Source organism: Dermatophagoides farinae, chromosome 4, assembly GCF_024713945.1.
Source record: "Dermatophagoides farinae isolate YC_2012a chromosome 4, ASM2471394v1, whole genome shotgun sequence".
Classification (NCBI taxonomy): domain Eukaryota; kingdom Metazoa; phylum Arthropoda; class Arachnida; order Sarcoptiformes; family Pyroglyphidae; genus Dermatophagoides; species Dermatophagoides farinae.
Window position 1 is genome coordinate 4,371,082 of NC_134680.1, and position 13,314 is coordinate 4,384,395.

At 29.8% G+C, this 13,314-nt stretch overlaps 1 protein-coding gene across 5 annotated transcripts; it reads right to left on the reverse strand.

Moving 5' to 3' along the window:
- Positions 1–55: 55 nt before the first annotated feature.
- On the reverse strand, positions 56–12,393 carry LOC124490508 (guanine nucleotide-binding protein subunit beta-1). Of its 5 annotated transcripts, XM_075730728.1 has the most exons (10): positions 11,181–12,393; positions 10,941–11,127; positions 9,553–9,624; positions 5,842–6,720; positions 4,164–4,309; positions 3,765–4,058; positions 3,573–3,702; positions 3,426–3,497; positions 3,151–3,367; positions 56–3,063 (listed from the first exon to the last, which is right to left on the reverse strand). In XM_075730728.1, the coding sequence occupies exons 4-10, from the start codon at positions 5,896–5,898 to the stop codon at positions 2,957–2,959; spliced, it is 1,023 nt and encodes a 340-aa protein (XP_075586843.1). In that variant the 5' UTR covers positions 5,899–6,720; positions 9,553–9,624; positions 10,941–11,127; positions 11,181–12,393; the 3' UTR covers positions 56–2,956. The 5 variants fall into 5 exon arrangements, with proteins under 5 accessions (XP_075586843.1, XP_075586846.1, XP_075586845.1 ...); XM_075730731.1 differs by lacking the exon at positions 10,941–11,127 and having other exon boundaries at positions 11,771–12,393; XM_075730730.1 differs by lacking the exons at positions 10,941–11,127; positions 11,181–12,393 and adding an exon at positions 10,106–10,190.
- Positions 12,394–13,314: the final 921 nt, after the last annotated feature.

A 13,314-nucleotide genomic window follows, 5' to 3' on the forward strand; every position in this document is an offset into this window, starting at 1 on the left:
GAAATGATAAATAAATGAAAAAAAATTATCGATTAACAAATGTTTTTGTTTCTGATTTGGTTTTGAGAAAAAATTTTTTTTTAATTATTATTATATTTATATAATATAATATTTATAAAACACACTACAATGTTGTATGTTTGATGTTTTGGTAATAATAATTGGTTTATTGTTGTTGTTGTTGTCGAATGAATTGGGTTGACCATCTTTTTTTCTGTTTTGTTTTGTTTCGTTTTTTGTTTCTTTTGGTGTTGTGAATATGAAAATTCCAAAATAAAAAGAAAAGAAATTTTCTCATTGATTTTGGTTTTTGTTTTTTTTTGTTTGTTTGTTTGTTTTCATATACTTTTCATAATTTTATTTTTTTTGTGTGTGTGTATGCAAAGGGGTGATGGGTGTGTGTGTGTGTGTGTGTGAGTGTGTATCAATGGCTGATGATGATGATTATGATGGTTGATGGCAATGATAATGTTGATGTTTTGTCGTTGTTGTTGATTACATTGCACTAACACACATACACAGAATCAATAAACACCGAGGTTGATAGTGATTTTTTCTCATTGATGACTATTGCTTAATCGTTTTTTTTCTTTAATTTTCTTTGGTCCAAAATAACATCGTAGACAACAGCTGTAGTGATTTGTATGTGTGTGTGTGTGTCTAATATAATTCTGGAATTCGGAAACGTTTATTATGAAAAAAACGGGACAAAACAAAAAAGGAAATAAATTAAACACAAACCACGGGCCCAACTGCACATCTGAAAATTGTTAAATCTTGCATGTCTTTATCTGTGTATGTGTGTGTGTGTGTGTGTGAGGGGGGTGGGTGATTGGAAGAGTGATTAAGGAAGGGCAAACAAGAATTTTGAAAAAAATGTTTCCGGAAATAATGAAAGCAAAAAAAATTTATCAGAAAATTTGAAAAGCGAAAAAAAGTACCTAAATTTTTCTTTGTTTTTTTTCTTTTGTTGAAGATGAAAGAAAGTGTGGATGTGGAAAAAAAATGATGGTCAATCATCATCATCATTCAATCATTCATTATCATCATCAATATCATCATCATCGATTGCTGAATGGTTGTGGTTTGGATCATCATATAATAATAATAATCATAGAATATATGTAGAAAATCAATCAAAATTTATATAAGAATTGGCTAGTAATTGTAAGTGGGTGTGTGTCATGGTGTGAGTGTCACACATGATGATTCAAATGATGATGATGATGATGATGTGGTTGAATGAAAAGAATCATTTTTGGGGTTGATCATTATTATTTTTTTCGACAAATAATAAATGTGTGAATGTAACATTGGTGTTTTTGTTTGTTTAAATTACAAATATCCATTAAATTATAATCTGAATCGATGTGGTTGACAATGGTTTTTTTTTGTAGCTGTTGTTGTTGTTGCGGTTGTTTGGACATTGGACACCCACACACACACACACAGAGAATCATGCCTGCCAAGTTATGTAATTAGATTTATGAATGAATTTTTTTTTTTGAAAAAAAAAATCAGGGAGTAATGATATCATCAATAATATAGAAACGGAAACGTGGGGTGAGAAATATACACAGAAATGATGATGATGATGATGGAAAACAAAACAGAACGGCAGAAACGGTTGAGAATAGGTAGCGGTTATGTTGAATTTTTTTTTTTTGAAACAAAATTTTGAAATAATGTGCGATTGTGTGGGTGGGTGGGTGTTTGGATGGCGATGGTGTGGGAGGCATTTGAAATGTTACAATTCAAAAACAGTGTGTTTATTGTTTGTGTGTGGAAATCGATTATTTATTTGATAATTATTTATAATTGACTTTTTTTTTTGCTGGTTGGTTGGTGTAAATCATTTATCATCATTGTATATATAATGAGTGTTTTTCATTTATTTAAATTAGCCTGCAATATATAATGAAAAATGATAAAGAAATTTTGTGTAAGCAAAGCAATCATCAAGATAGAATGAATGAATGAATGAATGGAAACAGAACAATGAAAAGATGCAAAAAAAGAAAAAAGAATTTGAGAAAACAAAAATTTAAAAAAAACAAACAAACAAAACAAACAAAAAAAATTATCATGTATATATAAAAAAAGTGTTCACAAAACATGTGTGTGTGTGTGTGTGTAGGTGTGTGGTGGGCGTGTGAATGGTCACAATTGAATTGGTCAGCAGGTTTTTTTGCATGTGAAAAAAGAGGGGTGGTAGTATTCCAAAGAAAAAAAAAATTTCTTTGGAATTATTTGAAATGAAAAACAAAAACAAAAACATTTCAATTATTCTTGTTTTAATAATAATTTCCAAATTTAATTCCATTTTGTTTTTTTTCTGTTTTGAATTGAATTGATCGGATTTGAATGTATATAAATGATGATGATGATGATGATGATGATGATGATGTATATAAAATGCATTCATGAATAATAATAATGATGGCCCGATAATTAATCGGAGAGGATTTTTTATTTTTCATTGGATCGGCTTGATTTTTTTTTTCTCAGAAACACTTTCGCATTTTTTTTCAATTTTGTTTCAGGTGGCTTTTTTAAACATTTTTCTTCTGATGAATTATAAATGATGCTGATGATGATTTTCATTTCAGGAAGATAGCAGGCGATGGCGGCGACGATGGTGAGGTTGGGTAGGTGTGGTTGATGCGTAATTGGTAGTAGTAATAGTAGCAATTGTTGTTGTTGTTGTTGTTGCTGTTTCATTTCCACTTCTGTTTTTTTTTCAAAAACATTCATTGAATCAATTTTATAATAGATCAAATGTGGTAATGTGGTGTATGTGTGTGTGTGTCATGTGGTCCAATAGTATATTCGTATATAATAATTATAATGGTAATTCAATAAGAAAGAGAATAGAGAGAGAGAGAGAGAAAGAGAGACAAGTAAAGAGAAAGAGAGAGAGATGTGTATGTATGTGTGTTTATTTGGTGAATAATACTCAGTTCCATATTTTCAGGAAACTATCCCATGATCCGGTTGCTACGGCCATACCATCTTCGGTAACACCTAAACATGATACTCTATTATCATGTCCAGCTAGAACACCTAGAAATATATATGAATGGAATAAAATTAGTTTTGAAATAATTTCGTGTGTGTGTGCGTGTGTGATGATGATGATGATAAACATACCGGCACGTTCAGCTTTCATTGAATCCCAAACATTACAATTGAAATCATCATAACCAGCTAATAATAGACGACCAGATTTTGAGAAAGCAACTGATGTGATTCCGCAGATAATATTATCATGTGAATACATGGCAAGCTCTTGATCGGCTCGTATATCGAATAGACGACATGTTGCATCATCGGAACCGGTTGCAAATGCATAACCGTTCGGGAAAAACTATTTAAAAATTCATTGATTATTGGAAATATACAAAATTTTTGGATATAAAACTTACAGTGACGGCATTTATATCAGATTCATGACCGGGAAATGTTTGCTTACACATTCCGTCACGAATATCCCAAAGCTATTGAAATCAGCAAAAACAACCATACATTCCATACATTAGATAAAAACAATGAAAATAAATACAATTTCATACCTTAGCTGATGCATCACAAGCACCAGATACAAATGTTCGCATATCAGGTGCAAGTGATAATGACATTACGTCACCTGTATGGCCAGTGAATGAAGTACATTGTTGACCGGTTTCGATATCCCAAAGAGCGCTTCATAAATTATAAATCAAGTATCAGTAATTTATATGGAAATGGAATATTATAAAACATACCATGTCATATCGCCAGAGCTAGTGACAATTTGGTTATCATCAAGAAATCGACAACATGAAAGATAGCCAGTATGGCCAGGCAGTTCACGGCTAACTCGTACATTTCCTTCACGAGTTTTAAGACTGTAGATTGAACAAATGTTATCGAGACCACCGCAAGCAACATAGGAACCGGATGGTGCATATGCACATGTCATAACCCAACTAGATCTTAATGGAATTGCATGTACTTTATTGGTTGTATAGGCATCCCAAACTATTAATTTGCCATCTTGTGATGCAGAGACCAGATATCTAATTAAAAACAATAAAAAAAAACACAAAACAAAAATCAATAAACGATAATCAATTGAACTAATCATTGTTTTGTTTTTCTGTTATCCAGAATTACAAACAAACCTTGAATCAGATCCCCAATGCATCGCATATATTTTAGCCAAATGGCCACGTAATGTTCTTCTGGTACGCATTTGTATACGACCAACTGGTTCCATGTTTGTGTTGGCCTGTACCAATGAGGTATCACATGCGGCCTTACGTGCATCCTATATTTTTTATTCATAAATATAAGGTGTTAATAACGTAATAATAAAACATAAACAAAAACAAAATAAAACAAATTTCTAATTGAATTAATCATATTCTGTATCTTGTTTTTTTTCTAAGAACAACACATGACAATCCATCCATCCATCCAAAAAAACCAATCATTTCCTATTTACATTTGATGATAATAAATATACCAGACCAGATACAACGACAGGTCAACTCTGGTTATTGTCACACACACACACACACACACATACAACCGTTGTTTTTACTATATTATATCAAGATTCTAACCTCAAAGAAGCGATAAAATATTTTTTATGTTTCGAGGACATTATGACGTCATCATCATCAACCAACATTCGAATTTGGCCTGGAACTTCCAACAACAAAAAAAAACATAAATAACATAGAAAAAAAACGACTACCACATCATCAAACTAATAGATAGTGGAATTGTCGAATGTTATTCGACGACGACGACGACCTAACCATTCCAAACAAAAAAAAAGTTCCTGAAACGAAATGATCCATGATTCTATATAACTAAAATAATGGATTATTTGAAAAACCAGCTTGACGTCGACATCACACACACACACACATACACAAAGAAACGACAACAAAAACAACAAACATTGGGAAAGAAGAAAAACCTAAAGGTGATGGAACACAACCACCACCACCACCACCACCATCTTCATCAGTATGGTTTCGTTTGAAAATTTCGTTGTCGTTTTTTTTTTCGTTTGTTTGCCCCAAACACACAATCTACATTCCATTTGTGAAAAGGTTATTTTTTTTCTTATATTTTTCAATCGTTGTTATTAATGCTTAGTTGTTTGCTTGTACTAAAAAAAAAAAAAAAAACAAAACACACACATCAATCTCTCTATCTTCATTCATCTCAGTTCACAATTTTAGTTTCACTATAACTTTCTTTTTTTAATATAAAATGCACTTCAAATCACTGAGAAAAAATAAGAGAGAGAAACAAATTCCATAAAGGAATACACAACACACACACACACAAGGATATTACCGTTATAGTTATAGTGGATAAATTGGATAGATGAATGAATGATGTTGGGGGCCACTTACACACATGAATGAATGACTTATTCTATTCTACGATGATTTAAATTGAATTCGTCATATATCAATAATCAATAATAATCCAATAAGTCAATGATCAATGATATTTTCAATTTTTCTAATGTTTCATAGAATGATGAGAGACAGGTCAATCGATCGATAAAGATGACGAAAAATTATTCATCGTCATAGTCGATCATTCATTCATTCATTCATTCATCTTATCAATCAAATTAAAGATAGATAATATAGAATATTTTTCAATTGGATACCTTGCCTAGGATTTATAAATAATTTTGACAATAATATAAAGAATATACCAGATTCTTTCTTTCTTTTTATAAATAGAAAAAAGATTCTACAATACACACAAAAGAATACAAATGAGGAAAAACAAACAAACACCCATATAATGATAATAATAAATACTTACTCTGATTGCATTTTTTAATGTTTCAGCTTCTTGACGTAAACTGTCTAATTCATTCATTTTTGTTGGTTGTTGTGGTTATTATATATTATTATATATTTTATTTTATATATATTTTCGGTAAAAGAAATTGATCTGGTTTGTTGTATATAAGAGAAAAAGAGAAAAAAAATTGGCTGGTTGGCTGGCTTTTTTTTATTTGTTGATTCAATGATGACGATGATTCAATATGATGAAAATATGATGGCGGGTTTTTTTTAAAAAAATGAATTTTCAAAATTTTGAAAATATCGCACAAAATGATGATATAATTATGTGTAAGTGTGTGTGTGTGTCTGTGTATGTGTGAGTGTAGTTGATTATGATGATGAAGATGATGATGATGACAAAACAAAACGATTCACTTATATGTTGTTGTTGTTGTTTGACCAGAGCATGAAAAGAATTTAATTATCAATTTCAATTTTTGGTGCAAAAACCCAAGAATTAAAACAGCAATTATAATGTTTATGATGATGATAATAACGAGGATATCGAATTCAACAAGGGTTTGTATACAGAGAAAAAACGAATGGAAAAAATTATTTCGTTGTAGTTGAATTTTTGGGAATAAAATCTGGGTTTTACAATTTTTTGCTGCTGCTGTTGTTGAAATTTGAACACACTTTTACAAATAATCAATTGATTAATTAATTAATTATTTTTTTAAAAAGGTATGAATGAATGAAAAGTTGGCAATCCCGTCAAAAAAAACCATAAATTAATTCCAAAGATTTCCAAAAAAAAAAAATTCTTTCTTTGTTTTTCTTCTTTTTCCACGTTTCAAGAATCCAATGAATCGTAATGATGATGATGATGATGAATTAATTATTAATCCTTCAACTAGAAAAATAAAAATAAAAAGAGAAAGAAAAATTAGAATCAAGAATTCAATAAAAAAAAATTTCAAAATAAAAGCAGAACAAAACACACACACACACATCATCCATGAACATTTTTTTTCTGTTTGTTATTGACAAAATACATGATCATTGACCATAGTACCTTTGGTGTGTGCACCTTCTATCATCACTTGGTTTTTTATTGAAGCAATTTTTTTCCAATGTTGGTTTTAATACAAGAAAAACAAAGTAAAATAAAATGGCAGCCTTGTGTATGGATGTGATGAAGATGATGATGATGATTAATCAAAACAACACTAATAATAAGGCACGGTATTTACAAAAACAACAACAACAACAATAATAATAAATTTGGTTCTTCTTTTTTTCCCATATTCTTTTCCACACAAATGAAAAACATGAGAAGAATCTAAAATTTCAAATAAATCAATCAATCAAGGAATGTTGAAGGAAAAAGTGTTTGACCAAATCAATTTGGCAATGATAATTTGTAGATTTTAAAATTCAAGGTATGTATGTAATAATATATATATTGTTTACGTGACTAAACGAAACAAAAAAAAACGGCACATTTAATGCAGTTGAAAACAAAAATTGAAAATGACCAATCAGGATTCAATCAAACAAACCACCATCACCGATACCGATACATTAATATTAAACAAACACCAGAAACACACACACACACACAGACAATCAAACACAGACCACGGAACACCGCTAAGAATAACCAGAATCACTATCGAAAATTTTTACAAAAAAAAAAATCCTCATCAAAAAAAAAAAAAAAAAAAAATAAGAATTTCGACAAGACAATTCAGTTTTAGTCAATATTTTTCATGTGTGATGGAGAAGAGAAAATTCACCAAAAAAAAAAAAAAACACCCAGCAAATATTAGGAGTATTAGTAAGGAAAAAAAACCAAACCAAACTAAACCAGCACAAACACATTTAAATTTGCTCGCTCTCTCTCTCTGGTCTACGACATAGATGAACGAAAAAAATAGGGCAAAATTTTTCTAAAAATAGCAGCAATACTTGATGATAATGATGAAAATGAAGAACAACAAACAGCAACACAAAATATATAAAAAAAACTCAAGCAAAAAAATGAAAATGAACCAGAATGAAATGATCCATAGAATAAAATTGAACTAGGTGGAATATAAGGAGGAGGAGAAAATGATCACAACACACACATTCAAAAAGGTCCACCAATTCATAGTTTTGGTCTACAGAATCTGGTTGTTTTTATTTCAACTGTGGTAGCAGTAGTAAAAGTCAATGTTTATATTCTAAACACACACACAAGAATTGAAGAATTTTTACACAAAAATATATATTGTACCACTACTACTAAAATCAAAATTTAACAATGATGATTATGTGCGCCGACTTGATAAATAATGGAAAAAGTATAGAATTGAAAACACTTCTCACTTTTTATTCTTTAGATATGTTCCTGGATCGGGTCTGTAAACTGTGTTTATATATATGATTGAGTGGTGGTGTGGTAGTAGTGGTGATGGTGATAAATCGGTGGTAATCGGATCAGGCCAATGGTCGCAGACCATTTGGGGTTATTGATGTTTTTTTTCATTAATAGTCGTCATCGTCATCGTCTCATTTATTTTATTTTTTCCATTATTATTATCGTAGTTGTTGTTGTTGTTGTTTTTTTTGTTACAAGAATTTGGGTTAAAGATTTTCAACACAAAAACTTTTCATGTCAAGAAAAACTATACTATTACATATAATATATACAGAACATCATTTAACACTAAATCTAAAAAAAACACACATCTAGCCAAAATCTCATACAAATGAGACGGTTCCATTTTCTCACCCAAGCCCCACATTAAAACACCACAACTTTTCACATATATTCTCTATATTTCATCACACACACACACACACAGATATACAATATTAACATCTTCTAATTTTCGGGTTTAAAAGAGTTCAACCATTCGATTCATTCAGTAAAAAAAAACTCAGAGGCCTGAGAAAAAATAGAGAATTTTAAAAGAGAATAAAAGCAAACTAACAAATTTTTTTTCTTTTGGATCAAATTGCTTTATTTTTTTTTGTCGTTTTGTTTTGTTTTTTTGCTGAATTGAATGATGCTAATCATAATAATCATTCAATAGTGTAATTCTTCTTTCGATTGAATATATATGATGAATCAGCAGAATGTATATAAATACACACACAAACACACACACATTCAGATATTCATTCATCATTTACAAACTAACTGAATGAGAATGAATGATTCATTGTCATTTATTCTGAAAAGAATAAAAAAAGAGAAATTTAAACTGTTACCATAATTAGTTACCTATAGAAAAAGAAATAAGATATTCTTATTATTCTTTTTTTTCATATATACAATCTTTATATTCCAATGAGACCCTATTTCTCAATCATCATTTTTCATTCGATGCTAAAAAGAATTTTTTACCGGCTCTCCATCTGGTGCTTGTTAACGGTAACAACAGATATATTATGTATACACCTATTATTATATTGATTCATGGTTTTTTTTTGGAAAATCCATGTAAAAACTGAATATTTGGTCAATAAAAACAAACAAAACCGAAAAATTAAAAACATCTGAATCGTTTTTTCTTCTCTCACCACAAGTATATTGAAATTCAAAACGGTTTCTGGTTATTAAATTAACCAAAAAAAATTGACCAAAAATAAAATACTACAACACAAAAACACACACACACACAACCCACTCATATTGAATTTGAATACGGTGAAAAAAGGTAAATAATAATTCAAATTAACACAGAGAGCTTACCTGTTATGTTGGTGAATATTGTATCAAATGTAGATTCTATTCCATTATTTTTTCTTTGATGATTTGTCAATTCTATTAATGGAAAAAGATGAGAATTAATGTTGGAATTAATAAACAAAACACACACACACACACACACACAAAAACAAACGCAAAACGAATTTTAGATCAATCACAGAATCTCATCAGCACAACAAATAAATGAAAAATTTTCATAATTTTTTACATTCGATTTTTTTTTCTTTTGATTTTGTTTTAATTGTTATTGTTTCAATATTCAATCAATCAATCAATCAAAAAAATTTTTTATTGTATGAATAGATGGATGTTTAGGTTTTTTATTAGAAAAATTAATTTTTGCACATCTCACTCATTATTTTCATCATTATCATTGAGCACAAAACACACACACACACACACATAAACTTCTCTGAGCAACAAAAGCATAAATATTATCTAGGTTATTATAAAAGTACTGTCGTTTTTTTCACAAAAATTTATACACAAAAAAACGACAGTACTTTTCTAATAATCTTTTCTAATACATACATACACATTATATACATAGCTTTCGCGGTTAGCTATAGCTTTTTGTGTGGCTACGTGCTTCTTCTGCATACACACACACACACACACTCATTCACTCACTCATTCGCTCATCATCATCATCATCTTACGAAAAAAAAAATCAAAAAATCAATTGACTCGTTTTTTTCAAAAAAAAAAAAAAAAAAAGAAGTGAAATGAAAGTAAAAACAAAAAATTTCATTTCACTCTTGTGTTTAAGCCGCTTGTTTGTCATTATTTTATACACACGATATATTTTATCGTTTATATCATCTTTAACATACATACATACATACATACCAACAATCCATCTATCCAATTACGTTATTCATTCATTCATTCACATTTATACAACACACACACACACACATATGATGATGATCATCATCATCATTTACTATAACATATATTCAATTTTTTTTCTTTGTAGATTCAGATTTCATTCGAAGTTGATTCAATCTTTCAATTTCATTAGTTGCATTTTTTCTCTCTGTGTGTGTGTGTGTTTATTTTATTCTTAGAGCAATTTTTTTTTTGGATGCTACTTCTTTACGATGTTTTTTCTCCTTCTTCTTTTTCAATTAATTTAGTTCTTGTTCTTTTTTTTCTGTTCACTTGTTAATATTGATGATCGATCAAAGAAAGAGAGAGAATGACAATTTTTTTTTCATCGTGGTGAATTTGTCGTTCGATCAGTCGATCAATCGATGTTTATTATTTTGTTGTTATGGTTAAAAATTTTTTTCCACATTTTATATTAAACACACATATGTGCTAAAGTTTATTACTTATATTTAAATTGAGTTAAAAATTCGACTTACGAATAAATTCGAGTTACAAACATTCTTCTGGATCGTAATTAGAGTTTCCATTGTATATGTGATTAATGCAAAATGACATTTGGCGATTCGTTGGTTATGTGAGATCAATAATAATAATAATTCTTTTTTATTTTTCGATAATCAATGATGACCAACAATAAATATCAAATATGTTCATTTATATAGCCTTAAATAAGAATCTTATCAAATAAAATTATGATCCAGAATTGAAAAATATACCTTTTGTTTTTTTTTCTCTGTTCAATTCATTTGAAGTTAATTACACATACAAGAATTGAAAATCGATTTTCATACACAAAATTAATGATGAATTTGAACAAACAAATTACCCTAAAACATCATATAATCATTGATAATGAAGACATTTCCAAACACACACACACACATTTATGATGATATCACATCAATATTTGTGTGTGTATTGGTGAGCACATTCGATATATACCAGAAAAAAAAGACAGATACAGATAGACTCTCACAAACACAGGATATCCACAAACAAAAACAATACATAAACCGACCAAACACACATCACACCACACGACAATCAGCCAGTTAGTTAGTTAGTTAGTTAGTTAGTCGTCTCTTTTTTCTATGTATTTTCAGTCACAATTTTTTAACAAGTCGACAGATTAAAAAAAAATTATTATTGATGCACTTCATCATCATCATCAACAGATATATTAACATTAATACAAGCAGCACACACACTTACACAGACTGTTAATTCAATCATCAAAATCAAATACATATACACAAACACACACACAAACGAATCGAATCGATGAGGCCAAAAAATTTTTACATACAAAACTAAAATGAATTCAAAAAAAAAATGATGATTATGATGATGATGATGATGATGATGGTGGTGGTGGTGGTGGTGGAATGAGGTTCGAAATGATCGCTAATCACTGAAATGTGTTGTCGTCGTCGTCGTCGTCTTCATCGATGTTTTTGGCTGATGATAATTGAAACAAGAATGGTGTATAAGAAGTGGAAAAAAATTTATTTATTTATTTATTAAATCGACAAAAAAGAAAAAATTTTTTTTTTTGAAGAATATTAAATTCAGAATGATGATGATGATGATGAACAGGATTCAGAGATCCAACAACACAACATTAACCAGCAAGATTAAACATTATACAAAACACACACACACACATACAGAGAGAGAGAGAGAGAGAGAGACAGACAGACAGACGTTCGATTCTTTCAGGATTCTTTTTTTTTTTAGTTTCAGACTTCAGGTTCCACTTTTTTGCTTTTTTTGCTCAATTTTTTTTCATCTCTTCATTCGATTCTTGTTTTTGGCTTTTGCCAGGCAGAAAAAAAATTGAGGGGTTTTATGTTATTATTATATTCTGGTCGTACATCATCGTCATTATCAACAGTGCTTTTTTTCTGGTTCGGGGCAAAAAAAAAAGAAAATACAAATACCTAAATTGATCATGGAATCAAACAACGATATGATGGTTGATGATAAATGGGTAGTGGTGGTGGTGGCGGCGGCGTTGATAGCAGTAGCAACATCAACACCAACACCAAAACATCAGCAATGAAAATGAGAGTGATCAGAAAAAAAAGATGCAAGGATTCCAGAAAACCAGAAAACAAAAAAATATCAAATAGTAGTAGCAGCATTAATCAATGAAGGAAGAGGAAGTAGAAATAGTGGTTGATGATAATGATGATGAGGATGAGGAGAAAGAAGAAGAAATCTGTTATCTATTTTTTATATTTGATACCACTGCCACAATTTTATCTATCCGGTATTTTTTTTTTTTTTTTTTTGAAAATTTTCTGAACACTATATAGCTTCTGATGGCACACTCACAGATCCAAGTTATTTCTGGTTATTATTTTTTATATAGAAGTTTTTTTTTATTGGAAGTGGGGAACAATAGGAAAAAAAATCGATAATCATCCTCCTCAATCCATTTAACTGTACCACCACCACCACTTCCAGTAGTTATATGATCAGAGTATTTACATATATTACAAAATAGTATAGTTGATGATGCAGTCCATTGGACTGCATGAATGGGATTGATGTTATGGTTTTTGGTCCAGACCAAAAAAAAAAAAAAAATCTTTCTGGTATCATTTTATTGGTAGTGGTAATTATATCAATTCAAGCAAAAAACACATCAGACAGCAGACGGGCGTCTCCTTGCATCCATAAATACCCAAAATGTAATGTGTGTATATAGAATACCAAATAGGATAAAAAAAACCAGAAACAAACTTGGAATGATGATCATCATCATCATCAATGGTTGGGCAGAAAAAAATGTTATATAGAATCGAAACATTTTTTTTGTGAGAAACACTGCACTTTTTTTCATCA